General features: G+C 41.5%; 1 protein-coding gene across 1 annotated transcript; it reads left to right on the top strand.

Annotated features, from left to right (window-relative positions):
* The first annotated feature begins 1,033 nt into the window (after positions 1-1,033).
* On the top strand, positions 1,034-13,213 carry GTSE1 (G2 and S-phase expressed 1). The gene is made up of 12 exons (XM_074825493.1): positions 1,034-1,067; positions 2,016-2,090; positions 2,809-2,872; positions 2,953-3,568; positions 4,249-4,419; positions 6,400-6,541; positions 7,772-8,149; positions 8,340-8,409; positions 8,849-9,097; positions 10,306-10,486; positions 11,609-11,749; positions 12,745-13,213. Exons 2-12 carry the CDS (start codon positions 2,021-2,023, stop codon positions 12,826-12,828), a joined length of 2,166 nt encoding a protein of 721 aa, XP_074681594.1. The 5' UTR covers positions 1,034-1,067; positions 2,016-2,020; the 3' UTR covers positions 12,829-13,213.
* Positions 13,214-13,355: the final 142 nt, after the last annotated feature.

Genomic DNA, 13,355 nt, shown 5'->3' with positions numbered 1-13,355 from the left:
TCTCCCCTCAGCCTCCTCTTCTCCAGACTAAACAACCCCAGTTCCCTCAGCCGCTCCTCATACGACATGTGCTCCAGACCCTGCACCAGCTTCGTTGCCCTTCTCTGGACACGCTCGAGTAATTCAATGTCCTTTTTGTAGTGAGGGGCCCAAAACTGAACACAGTAATTGAGGTGCGGCCTCACCAGTGCCGAGTCCAGGGGTAAGATCACTTCCCTGTCCCTGCTGGCCATGCTATTTCTGATACAAGCCAGGATACCATTGGCCTTCTTGGCCACCTGGGCACACTGCTGGCTCATGTTCAGCCCGCTGTCAATCAACACCCCCAGGTCCCTCTCTGACTGGCAGCTCTCCAGCCACTCCTCCCCAAGCCTGTAGCGCTGCTGGGGGTTGTTGTATGCCTCACCACAACCAGCACGGCAGCTGTGCCAGCTGTCACCCTGAGGCCCTGCGCCCCGGCAGGGCTCTGAAGCCATGTCCTTTAGGAGTGCCCAGACAACTCCTGGGCTCCTGCAGGTCAGGGCACAGGTCAGCAGACACCTGTCTCCCTACATGGCAGGAGCACGAGGTTTTCCCTTCCATTCCTGCCACCACCATGGCTGCCGAGCTCTGCCAGGCAAACCGGGCTCTGCAGCAACAAGCAGTGGGGATGAAACAGCAAGGCTGGAACCTGCACTTGAGGAGTGGAAAGCGCCCAAGGAGCGGCCTGGCCTGCGAGGCCGAGCGCAGCCGGAGGGAGCCAGCCGCCACCCAGCCACCCCACGGCCGCCTGCCGCAGCTTTCCGGGCAGCCTCTGATGGCCCTGGGTGCTGTGACGCTCCAGAGGCCCGTCTCTAGTTCTACCGGACTGGCAGCAGTTACACGTATCTACCCCGTTAAACACCGGCCACGGCAGGCGGCTGCGGCCCAGCGCCGCGGACAGCGACGGGCGCGCGGGGGCGGGGGCGGTTGTCGGGTATCGTTCGAACCTGCCAGTGAGGGCGCGCGGGGGGCGTCACGTGCGCGAGCGCCATTTCAAACCTCCGGCGGCAGCGCTGCGCCGCGTCGTGCTCGGCGGCCCAGCGGAGGTGAGCGCAGCGCCCCCGGCTCGGCCGCCCCAGCCGCTTCCCGGGTGCTGCGGTGGCCGGGGGCCCGCGACCCGGCTGTGGAGGGGTCGTTGCGGGTGGGCGGGGGGGGGGGCCCTACGCGAGCTCGTCTGATGTGGGAGGTCGGCGGGCGGCTCCTCGTCCCTCGCGGGGCTCTGTGTGGCTTGTGAGCGGCTCCGCGCACGCCGGGCAGTTGTTCTCCCTGGGGTGTGTGCGGGGGGTCCCCTGGGATCCGGCGGGCTCTGCTGAGCTGCCCCGTGAGGGACCAGTGCTGGTAGGTCCGTGCTCGGCGGTAGTCCCGTCGGCCTGGCCGCGCCGCATGAGGTACTCTCCCTGAGGGTCTCCTGGCTAACCTCTCGGTAAAGCCTGAGCGGGTTGTCTTAAGGTAGGGACGAGTCTACCTTTGCTCACAGAAGATCATTTCTGATGGGTTTCTGGCCACAAGTGAAAGGCGCTGTCTTAAGCACAGCACGCGTTTCTTCTGCAGAGCAGAGATGTGCTGAGTCTCGGTTATGCCAGTCTCGAGTTAGTGCTGTGAAAAGTTATTTTAGCTTGGGTGGCAGTGTTCTGCTGTAACTGTATAGCTGTGTTGCCCATTGCAGCTGTATTCATACAAGGAGTTCAGTTGCTGAACACTGAGTTTGCATTAAGGGCATTCAGAAATCCTAGGCATCACTGCTGTCTTTGAAGGCTTTTTACAGAGGTTGCAACACTTTACATATAGTCTCAGATAATTCAACAGCATGCTTCAAGAGAGCATGGTAAGATGCGTGACATCCCACAAACTGTGTTTGTGTGGCTGTTTCTAACCATAACATGAGTCTTTAAAGGGAGTATTTACCTCCTTCCTAATTTGGCAGTATCATACAATTCTGTGACCTTATTGTTGTTCTTTTAAATCTACTGCATACCTAATTTTGTATTTTCCAGACACTATGGAGGAAGGAAAAGAAATGGCAGCACACGGCTCAAGTCAGGTGACTGAAGAAAGTTGCGTGCGCAATGGTAGGTGGAGAACGTGTTGGGGTATTCTCTACCTGGTGTATTCCTTATTAAAAGTTATGACAGTTTAGATCAGTAGACCTCCTGTATCTGCTTTGTATCTTGTTCTGTGTACTCATTTCGTTGGATGGGCTGTTGTTCCCAGTCTCAGAATTACAAGCTTCCTTGGGAGCTTGTGGAGCACTGGTACTAGAGCATGTGTAGTAGTGACGTGTCATCCATCTCTCTTCTATAGATATAATCTGAGTTCTTCCTTTTTCTTTGTCTGTTGCAGATTCAGTTAATATTTAGTTTATATATTAGCTAACAAGAAAACTCTGGCTCACTGTTAGTGTCCTGTGCTGGTCTGAACTGGAAAAGAATGGACAGTTGGAAAAGATAGGACAGCTGCATTGTCCTGTAGCTCTAGATAATATATTTTCACTTTTCTTGATTAGAGGCTGCTGATACCCTTTCCCATGGCCAGATCCCATGTTACTATTATGGATGTTTAGAAATTAGCATTGAGATCTTTCATGATATTTGGGCATTCATCACAACTATGATCATATTCACAGCTGTACCTTCAATTTCCTTGACCTAGAATATGTGATTTTAATTATTTAAACTTGGTAGCTAAAACTTTCTTTGCCATCTGACATCAGCTTCACCAAATCATCAAAACATAATGCAATCATTTTTATTGCAAATCCCCACTGTCACAAAATCTTTTTTGTTACAGTTTCAGACTTTCCTCTTCTGACTGATGAAAAGTTTGATTTTGACCTTTCACTCTCTCCAGCAAGGTAAGTGAAGTGTCTACAGGTAAATATACTTTTAAAATGGATACACATAAGGTGCTGGGCTGACTTATTTTTCTTTGTAGTGGAAATGAAGATGAAGTTTTTATTGGACCTTTGGGACACAAAGAAAAATGTATCGCTGTCAATATTGAAGCAAGGAAAGATGCTGAAAAAAAGTGTGCACCTGCTTCTGATGATAAACTCATGTGGAGCCCACTTACAGGAGAGAAATTTGTGGAAATTTTCAAAGAAGCTCATTTGTTAGCACTACAGATAGAGACTGGAAGCAAGAATGAACAGACTAAAATAAGCCAATCAGAAGAAAAGGAAAACAAGATTATAGAAAAATTTGTGGAGGACTCAAAGTCAAAATTGAAAATACTGAGAAACCAAAATAAAGAGAAAAGTCCCAGGGCTGTTAAAAGGGAGACATACTGTGTGCAGGATAGCCCAGCATATCAGCTGCCACCTTGTTTTCAGAAGGAATCGGATAAACTTTTGTCAAATGACAAAACACATGCTCTTCATACTCCTCCAAACAGAAGCCCTGTTAAAACTCATATATCTCCTACAAAAATTGCCAGTTCACCTCTGACACAAGAACAGAAAACTAAGGAAAAAAATATGAAGGCAACTGGCAAACTGCCAATGGCAAAACCTTCAACTGCTCTTGGAAAAAGCAATTTGACTATTGAAAAGGTAAAGACGGCTTCTGGGCAACAATGTTTTCTTTAAACATGGCCTTTGTGTGTTTTAGGAATGTTTAAACTGTCTACAAGCTTTTACTTTTTAAAGTGAACTTTAATCTTATGATGTTTCTCTAACTCAAAGATCCTTAGGCAGGAAACATTATAAATAAAAAAGAAAAGTCAGGGCAGATACTATGGTATAGTAGCCAACTAGTTCATCTATTATGACAATGTAGAGCATCTGCAGGCAAACTTCTTTTCCATTGTATTCTGGTTTTGTGAATACCATCATTCCTGGCTTCTGTTTAAACACTGGTTTTTTGCTGGTAAAATTACTGCACTGTTCTTGGTGACTTAATGTGCAAAAATGGAATGGCTTTGTTTACAGTTAACCCTTGTCAATGGAGGTGAGGAGGGGGAAAAAACCCACAATTATTTTAGTAGAACAGGAAAATCTTTTGGCTCTAGTTCTCTCCACAACTTGTCTCAGATCTGAATTGCATGTTTTAGTACTTAGCAAATACACTCACTAGACTAAACTATATTAGTCTAAAGACTAAGGACTTGACTGGGTTCAAAGGCTTCTTCATTGTTGGCTTGGTTTCTTAACAAAATCAATTTGTGTAAAAAGCTTTATAGTAGTTTCTAGAAATGCTAGTAGCTTTTAAAATGTTGCATTGAAATTTGCAGCCCAAACCAGGAAAACATACTAGTATTTCTACAAAAAGAGACTTGAATAGCATGGGATCTTCTGAAGATCTAACTTCTGATAAATCTAGTACAACTTCAGATGTCTTCGAGTCTTCGTTAAGTGGCAGTTCCTCAGTGCAAGACAAAAAAGCCCTTCCTGCTCCAAGTAAGGTAATGGCAAACATTCTTAATATGAAAATATTTTTTGTGATATTCTGATAAAAAGAAAAAACTGAATATAGTTTACTTTTTATTTTAAAGCAATATTGTTGTTTATAACAGTTTTAAGGAAAAGTAGTTTCTGTTCTGTAATTGCTATTCTTGAATGTGTGTACTAAGTCTATAACACAGTGAACATACTTAAGAGCAACTATAAATGTGTTGGATTAACAAGCATTACCGTTGTTTTTAAAGCACTAGCTTGCAGGTAAGTGATCAGCAATTTTCTGCAAGAAACAAAGTTTTTGATGTGTGTAGTTAACTATACATACCATATGAATAAGTTTCTGTAACTTATCATAGAATGGTTTGGGTTGGAAGGGACCTTAAAGATCACCTAGTTCCAACCCCCCTGCCATGGGCAGGGACACCTTCCACTAGAGCAGGTTGCTCAAAGCCCCATCCAACCGGGCTTTGAACACTTCCAGGGAGGGGGCAGCCACAACATCTCTGGGCAACGTGTTCCAATGCCTCACCACCCTCACAGTGAAGAATTTCTTCCTTGTATCTAACCTAAATCTACCCTCTTTCAGTTCAAAACCATTACCTCTTGTCTTATCACTACACTCTGTGGTAAAAAGTTCCTCTCTGGCTTTCCTGTAGCCCCCTTTAAGTACTGGAAGGCCGCTCTAAGGTCTCTCCGGAGCCTTCTCTTCTCTGGGCTGAACAACCCCAATTCTCTCAGCCTGTCCTCATAGGGGAGGTGCTCCAGCCCCCTGATCATCTTTGTGTCCCTCCTCTGGACCTGCTTGAGCAGGTCCCTGTTCTTATGTTGGGGGGCCCAGAGCTGGACACAGCACTGCAGGTGGGGTCTCACAAGAGTGGACTAGAGGGGGAGAATCACCTCCCCTGACCTGCTGGCCACACTTCTCTGGATGCAGCCCTGGATAATTTGTATGAAGGTAGAATACCTATAGCTGTCAGGAGTTGTTCTGAAGCTTTAGACACCTGCTTCCATGCTGCATGCCACTTCACTGATTCATGGAATGGTTAATGATGGAAGGACCCCTTGAGGTCACCTGGTCCAACCCTCTGCTCAAGCAGGACCACCTAGAGTTGGTTGCCCAGGACCATGGCCAGATGGCTTTTGAATATCTCCAACAATGGAGACTCGGCAACCTCTCTGGGCACTCTCTGCCAGTGCTCAGTGACCCTTGCAGTATAAAAGTCTTTCCAGATGTTCAGAGGTAGAACCTCCTGTGTTTCAGTCTGCCCATTGCCTTAGGTCCTGTCACTGGGAACCGCTGGACACTGTCTTTTCAGATATTTGTATATATTGATGACATCCACCTGGAGCCTTCTCTAGGCTGAACAGTCCCAGCTCTCTAAACCTTTCCTCAGATGGGAGATGTTCCAGTCCCTTCATCATCTTAGTGGCCCTTTGCTGGACTCTTTCCAGTAGCTCCAGATATTGGGGAGCCTGGAACTGGACACAGATCTTCAGGTGTGGCCTCCCCAGTGGTGAGCAGAGGGGAAGGATCATCTCCCTTGACCTCCTGCTGCCAACACTCCTAATGCAGCCCAGGATACTGTTAGCATTCTTTGCTGCAAGGGCATGTTGCTGGCTCATGTTCAGCTTGTCCACCAGTACTCCTAAGGGCCTTTTCTGCAAAGCTGATTTCCAGCTGGTTGGTGCCCAGCATATACTGGTGCCTGGGGTTACTCCTTTTATTCTTTAATCCCTTTAAGTCCATACTCAAGTTTGTGGCAGGGACAAAAATAACAGTCCACCTCCTAGATCTGATGTTCCAGTTCTGTATAATAACACAGATATAATGAACTCTTTCTAAGAAAATTAACTTTTTAAACTGTAATCTGAGGAAGGAGCTTCTCTAAAATTCACAAATAAGCTAGAATACCAAGAAAAAGCATGGCAAAATAATGTGTTATATAGGTTTTTTGCTTTTGAATAAACTATATTCTCTGATTCAGCCTGGCTTAAAGAAGATAACACATCTGAAACTTCCCGGTGTTGCCAGTGGTCTCACAAGAAAGACTTCATCTTTGTCATCGATTTCCAGCATGAACTCAAGTCTGAATTCAAGTTTACCGATTTCTCCCATAGGAAAAAATGGTAATCACTCTTACTACAGATTTGTGCCACAAATCAATTTTGGAGTAGTTAAGCATGCCTTGAACTGTGGATTTGGATATGTTTTAATGCTGTCCAGTACATACAAGCACTAAGAAACATTTTCAATGGAGAATAAAATTTTGTAGCCTAGCCCAATAAATATCTGTGGACTAAAGATAAACCTTACACTTCTATCATTGGTAAAAATTAAGTTCACGTAAGCCTGATGCCTATTTGCAAGGGTCTGACACAGCTAGAAAGTAATGCCTTGGGAAACCTAATCCTTTTGTACATGATCTTATAGACAAGTACATGAGCTTCTAAATGCCGTAAGCTTGTCTAACTTGAATTTAAAAAAAAAAAAACCAAACCCACAACCCAACACTAAAAAAACCAAAATATGGAAGGAAGGTGGAAGGCCTAGTTCTGAGTTTCCGTAAGCCTAATCAAAGGATGAGCTTTACTCGAGCAGATTGGGCGGGGGGGGGGGGACCAAAACAAAAAAAACTTCTGGGGAGATAACTGAATACAAGCAAGAGGCTTATACTATGAGGACATCAATTTGACCCTTTCACTAAGCCTTGAAGGATCAGGAGAATAGTCTCCTAAAACTACTGACAGATGTAAGCACCACAGTTCTTATAGATTTATCAAGATATAAAGTTACTGCAAATTTTTCTTTTGTACTGTGTTTCTGGATGGATAATAATATATCAGTAAAAGTTAATGCTTAGTAAAAATTATTTTATATGATAGAAGTGTCTAGTCAAGATTTATCCTATTAATGAAAGTAACCTACAAACTAAAAGAACCATACAGAGAACTAAGAAAAGTACTTGTGTGGTAGTTTAGCCTATGGTGTTAATCAGTGCATCTTGAACTACTACCTTTTTGAATGCCTGCTTAAGAGCTAACTGTGCTGGGAGAAAATGTTGAAAATGTAATTTGAATCTGCAGACTGTTTTGGCATTCCTTGAAGAATATTCTTTGACTTGATTGCAGTAATTCAGGAATCTGGTGAGGAGACTTTCTTAAACAAACAAAATTGCAGGAGAATTCAGGGAGTAAGTTTTCAGTAGTTGTACATGTTCTCCTCAAACTTAGATTGTTTGAACATAAATTTAAATGGTGTAAATTGCTGTTTTTCTTTCCTGTATGTATCATTATTCTGCTTAGTCAAAAACTTAGCAGTAAGCGATGATTCAGAAGTATAACAACTTTCTATTTCAGGAAAATCAAGCACGTCTTCAAAAGCTAGTGCAAGTGGCTCTAAACTTTCATCTAGTACAAACAGGCTGGCCCTTGTCAGACCTACCAGAGTGTCATCTCTGCAGGCTGCCAATACTGAGAAATCCAGAAAGCAAGCAAGATCAGCTAGTACTACCAAAATATCTAGTGGTGTAAGCTTGGCTAAATCTTCAGCTTCTGCAACACCATCTGAGGCTGTAGGCAGTGGAATTCAGAGGCTGAGCTCTGTTCCCAGTCTGCAGAAGCTTTGTCAGCAGAATAAAGATGGAAGTGCAACAGAAGGAAGCCTGTGTCCAAAGCCCAAAGCTAGAGTTTTGTCCGTTCCTGCTAGTCAAAGTAAGGTTCCAGTGAAGACTGGAGGTAAGCACATACTTTGCATGACCTGTCTTCTAGATTGGCTATTAAAAGCAAATGTTACCTTGAATGCTGGTTATTTGTTCCATTACAATTCTGTCCACTTCTTGAAAAGAATTATTTTAACTGAAAGATATAAGTTATTTTAAAAATAAATATGAATGTGGATAGCAAATAACAAAACTTTTCTCTTTAGATACACCAAACAAATCAGCACCAAAAGCAACACCATCTCTTGGATTAACATTTTGTGGCACACTTGGAAGGTAGGGCTTAACTGAAAATTGAATGTACCAAGGCATACTTCTTAGAATGCAACATGGTCGGATGTTGCAATAATCTTTAAAAGTTCTAACTTCATTGTCTAGTCCTCTGGGCCCCTCCAGGTTAGTTGTGTTAATGCCTGTTGGAACTGATTTAAAAAAAAACAAATGCACAAACCAAAACAAACCCTGAAACCCAAAACTAAACCAAACACACCCCCCACCTCTCCAGAATGGAGTTTTCTTTGCAGTGCTAAATAGACTCAGGTCATTCATAAAAGAATTCTAATGAAGTAAAGCCCATGCTATGCTGTGATTATCAACTTTATGATGATTACTGTTTCCTTGCTGACCAAAGGGAAACTGATTTCTAATGTTTGTAGAATAGTTCGAATTAAACTGTTTCTAGAAGCTTTTGGCTAATGCATGTTCCTCTTTTTAGTGCCATGGCAGTCAGCACTCCTATGAAAGCCTCAGAAGATCAGTTCTTTCAGAATTCTTGTGTTCTTGAGACATCTGTCTCCATGACTCCTGCCAGTCTGAAACGGTCTGGTTTACCTACACCTGTTCGTCGTATCTCAGGATTTCCAGCAGTGACTCCTAAAACTGCACCAAGAATGGCATTTTCTTCACATGCTGCATCTGCTCGCCACCGTTCCAGCTTTTCTACCAAAAAGACTTTTACAGCTGGGTAAGAAAGAAACCTCCATGAAATGAGTATTGTAGACAAACTGCCTCTAAATGAATTTTAATTATGACTTTCAGGTTTCAGGGACCTCTGCTAAATGTTAGAATAAAGCATTTGAGCACAGATGCTGTATAGGCCTAATAAAGATTTCTGTCTTATGACTAGTAAAATACTATAAGCCTTACTGAGATGAGTCAATATCTAACATTAAAGAATTAACTTCCTATTAGAGATTATATTTGTATTTCTTTAGCTAGCAGACAACTTAAGACTTGTATCTGATGCTCTGACTGAAAACATATTTGGCGTTGGCGTTATTTTGCTATTGCCTTCTGATGAATGGAAGTAGCTGGCTAAAATACGTATTGCTCTTAACTTTGTTTTATACTGTTGCCAACACTTCTGTAAAATTACACTTTGTTAAAGCATCAGTCAAAAAGCCAAGGATTTAGTTGACTGGCATTTACTTTCTGTGCAGGTTTATCTGTCTCATTTGAAATAATTGCTTGCAGAATGGATGAATCCTACACTGTTGTTTATGTTCAGAGAAAACAAACATAATTATGTTGGCTTTTTCATATTATCAGTTCAACATCTCACAAGTGCCATATATATATACGCAGGCTTGCTTCATGGTTGGTGGAGATGAACAGTATTAAAGCAGGAATGAATCACACCTAGAAAACTCTTCCTACGTTATGTTTACTTAGGCTAAATGCCCAAAATAGTCTTTTCTCTCAAGAGAACAATGACTTTAATGATGCTCTACAATGACTTTATCATACTACTCAGATTACATGCCCTGGTCTTTCAGCTGGTGTCAGTACTTCCTCTCATCAGGGGCTGAAATGGGTTTCTCAGTGATATGCAGTATCAGTACTTGTTTGCCAGTTGTTTCTTTGAAGTCTAAAAAAAATAAATTCCCATGTGTGAAGTTTAGGCTGCATATATATTTCAATTTAAGATTAAAATAATCTTCATGAAGTTGTTAGCTCTTTTTTTGCATGGATAGGCTATAAATTTATTGCAGCATAAAATATCTTGTATTTTGCAAGTAACTAGCATACTTCTGGATATAAATATGGGAAGCCTTTTGGCCATTAAAACTTATGGTAAAAAAGGAGAAAATTAGATTAGGGCATTGGCTTGCCTGTCTGTAGTATTTCATGCTGATTATAGAACTCAATTACTGCCAATGCTCTTTTCCCTAGTTCTAAACAGACAAGAGAGAGTAAGACACAGGTATCTTCTTCAGAAGATGATATATCTCCTCCACTTGTGCTACCTCTTGCACTTAACTTCTCGCCAGAAAAAACTGCTGCAGAAGTAGTAGAAAATGAATTAAAAGAGGCTGAAGTACGAAATCAGTTGGCTGAAGAGAAACAAACTGAGGTAAGAAATGACAATACATTTTTCTACAGAACTAGTAAGTAAAACTGCATGAAAACAAATTATTTCAATATGAAGGATAATGTACACACAAAGTTAAAATGGATTAACTAAGTGTGTGCACCCTCTAGTGCCTGTTTTCAGCAGTAGACATCTGTTCAGTGTTTCCACTAAGCTCGCTCCCATCTCAAAGCTGAATGGTCAAATCCTTGCAGATTTCATATTAAATTTCCAGTTCTGGATAGGTGCTGTGAAATCCTTGTGGATTCGATTAGAAAAGCAGTGTCACAGGGCAGTTCCTATTGCAGCCATAAAGCCCTCTTGAAAAAATAAAATAAAATGCACTGCTGTAGCTAAACTTAATCACTTAACAGCAGTACAAACCTGCCTACAATGAGTGAGGATTAAACCCCAAAGTCCATGTAGCAGTAAACTTAGTTAAGTGTCATGTACTTAGTCCAGTGAACACTTTTTCATTCTCCCAAGAATCTACTGGCTTCATGTTGAAAGCTGGTGCTCCACAGGCATTAAGGAGAGAGGACTGAACTGGTAGTTCTGAAATATTAACCTGTAAAAGTGGCTATTGATTTACAAATATTCAGTTGTAGAATAATCTGAAGAATAATTACTTGATGTTATTGCATCAGTATTTTCCTTGTTAGCTTGCTTGATGACACACTATGTTACAGAATTGCTTAGCACATGTATAGAGTAGTTAAATTGGACAAAAGCATAACTAAATTTTAGAGCTCTACAGAATAGTTTATATGTCTAAATAACATTGCACAATAATTGTAGTCAAGTTATTTAAATATTAAGGGAGTTATTACTCTTCTGTTTTAAATCTGACTTAAATCTGCTTATAAGCGAAAGATTGTTTTATGCCCCAAGGAGCTCTTTTGCTTTGTCTCACTGCATTTTCCCTATTTGTGATGTAGCCCTTGGCAGAGCAAGAGCTGAGGTTTTTACACTGTGTGCAAACAATCCTGCATGAAAAATACCCAACCTGTAAATTAAGTCTGTCCTGTGGTTATTACAACTGTATAAGCTAAATTGACTGCCTAATTATTTATGAAGGAAGCATGGAGAACAGAGGGAAAAACCTGAATTATCTTTTTTTTTAAGGCCTTACTGGTAGATATTGGAGTAGACAAATCTCTTCCAAACACTTTGGAATGTGAAAGTAGACCTCTGATTGACCTTTCCAATACTCCTGAAGTGAATAAGATTACTGTTCTAAAGCCTGCATTCTCAGGGCAGGTGAAGGTAAGTTTTATATTCAAGTCTTCTGGTGCAAATATGCTAGCAGAAAAATGTCAACTGGCTGCATATACTTGTCTGCAGAGCAGTTCCACAGTACTGTAAGAATTATTTAATATTGGCTCGATATGTTCAATACAATACTACATACTAGGGTGCTCTTAAGTAAAGAGAACATAATGTCTAAAATAAAACTGTACTTTAAACTAGAGTTCAGTGAGCAATCTGCAAATAGGAAAAGGAGGATGGAGAATTTAATGCTTAAAGCAGTTAAAGAATTAAACTGTTCTGAAGCAGGAAGTGAATTCTTGTCTTCAGTAGAGTAGGCATGCTGACTCTTGTTCTTTTCTTACAAATTTTCACTTCTTGGCAGCAGCAGCTCCTTTTCAGCAAAAAAAGCAAGGCTGTCTCTCCTGTTTAACTCCTCTCCTAATCCCCTCCTTAGTTGAAAGATGTGTTGGTATCTACTCTAAATTTGACAAGCATTTCTGGGCAAGTGCTTTTTGTACATGGGTGGCTTGAAGGTAGATACCTTTAGATATTGCCAAATGAATGGTGATAACTATGAGGATATAGCCTTTGACAGCATTAGATGTGGTTGGGATCAATTTAGTATCAGGTCCTTCAAAGTATCTCAAAAGAGGATCACAGAAGTCTGATATCTGGGACAAGTTCAGAGGAGTTCAGCAGTGCTCTGCCCTGACTGGATGACAGTGTCATTTGAATGTGTGTAGTAGTGAAACTTAGAAAAGCCTTTTAGGCTTTTAAGGTGAGTATGGGCAATAACCACCTTGTGAGAAGCTTGTGCTTGGCTAAGAATGAGCTAGATGTTTGAAAACCTGAACCTAAAAGCTTGAGTGTGGTGCCTGTATTGGTCTTCTGGATATTAATAGGAATCCTAAACAAAAAAAGTACTTGAAGACTATGTTAATAGAGATTATCGCTGCTAGTAGTTATACAATACTGACTACAATAGCTAAATTTTATTATTTTTCTTTCAGCTAATTGATTTGAGTTCACCTCTTATCACTCTGAGTCCTGATGTAAACAAAGAAAATCTGGATTCCCCTCTGCTCAAGTTCTGAACTTGAATTGAAATGAAGAATTCTTGGTGTCTGTGATCTTTAAAGTGTTTACGTGTTACTCTTCATACATTTTTTTTTTTTTTGAGGATGGCTATAGATAATCTGATGAGCTGCATTAAGACAATAGAATTCTAACAGTCTTGATATAGTCAAACTGACTCTGATTAATGGTTCTGTTCATGGATGTGCTGCAATGGGTGTATTTAAACTGTGTTGCTCCAAGGCAAAAAGGGATATTCTCTGTATTGGAAGCCTGTCTCTACTTCCTATCAATTGTCCTTTGATTCCTTGTCCCCTATTTACAATGAATATTTAATTTAAAATGGGTTGTTTACCAAACTGTTGTACAAAATGCAACCTCTTCTAGTGTTTCACTATTAATTGGTTCTCCATACAGTGTGGTCTTTCATAGAAAAGTGTAGCAAGTTTGGAAATAAACGTTCTACTCTTCAATGCTAGTGGACTCTGCTAACAGCAACAGCTGAATTTGTGTGATTCAAAGGAGAAAGCAGCAGCTTGTTACTTCC

Source organism: Strix aluco, chromosome 5 (genome assembly GCF_031877795.1).
Source record: "Strix aluco isolate bStrAlu1 chromosome 5, bStrAlu1.hap1, whole genome shotgun sequence".
Classification (NCBI taxonomy): Eukaryota; Metazoa; Chordata; class Aves; order Strigiformes; family Strigidae; genus Strix; species Strix aluco.
Note: the sequence above shows the minus strand (reverse complement) of the source record. Positions and strands in the feature narration are given on the sequence as shown.

Coding starts and splice junctions, on each gene's coding strand:
- GTSE1 (XM_074825493.1), top strand. CDS start 2,021: ATGGAGGAAGGAAAAGAAATGGCAGCACACGGCTCAAGTCAGGTGACT. Junction 3,569..4,248: donor GCAATTTGACTATTGAAAAG/GTAAAGACGGCT, acceptor TGAAATTTGCAG/CCCAAACCAGGAAAACATAC. Junction 10,487..11,608: donor CTGAAGAGAAACAAACTGAG/GTAAGAAATGAC, acceptor TTTTTTTTTAAG/GCCTTACTGGTAGATATTGG.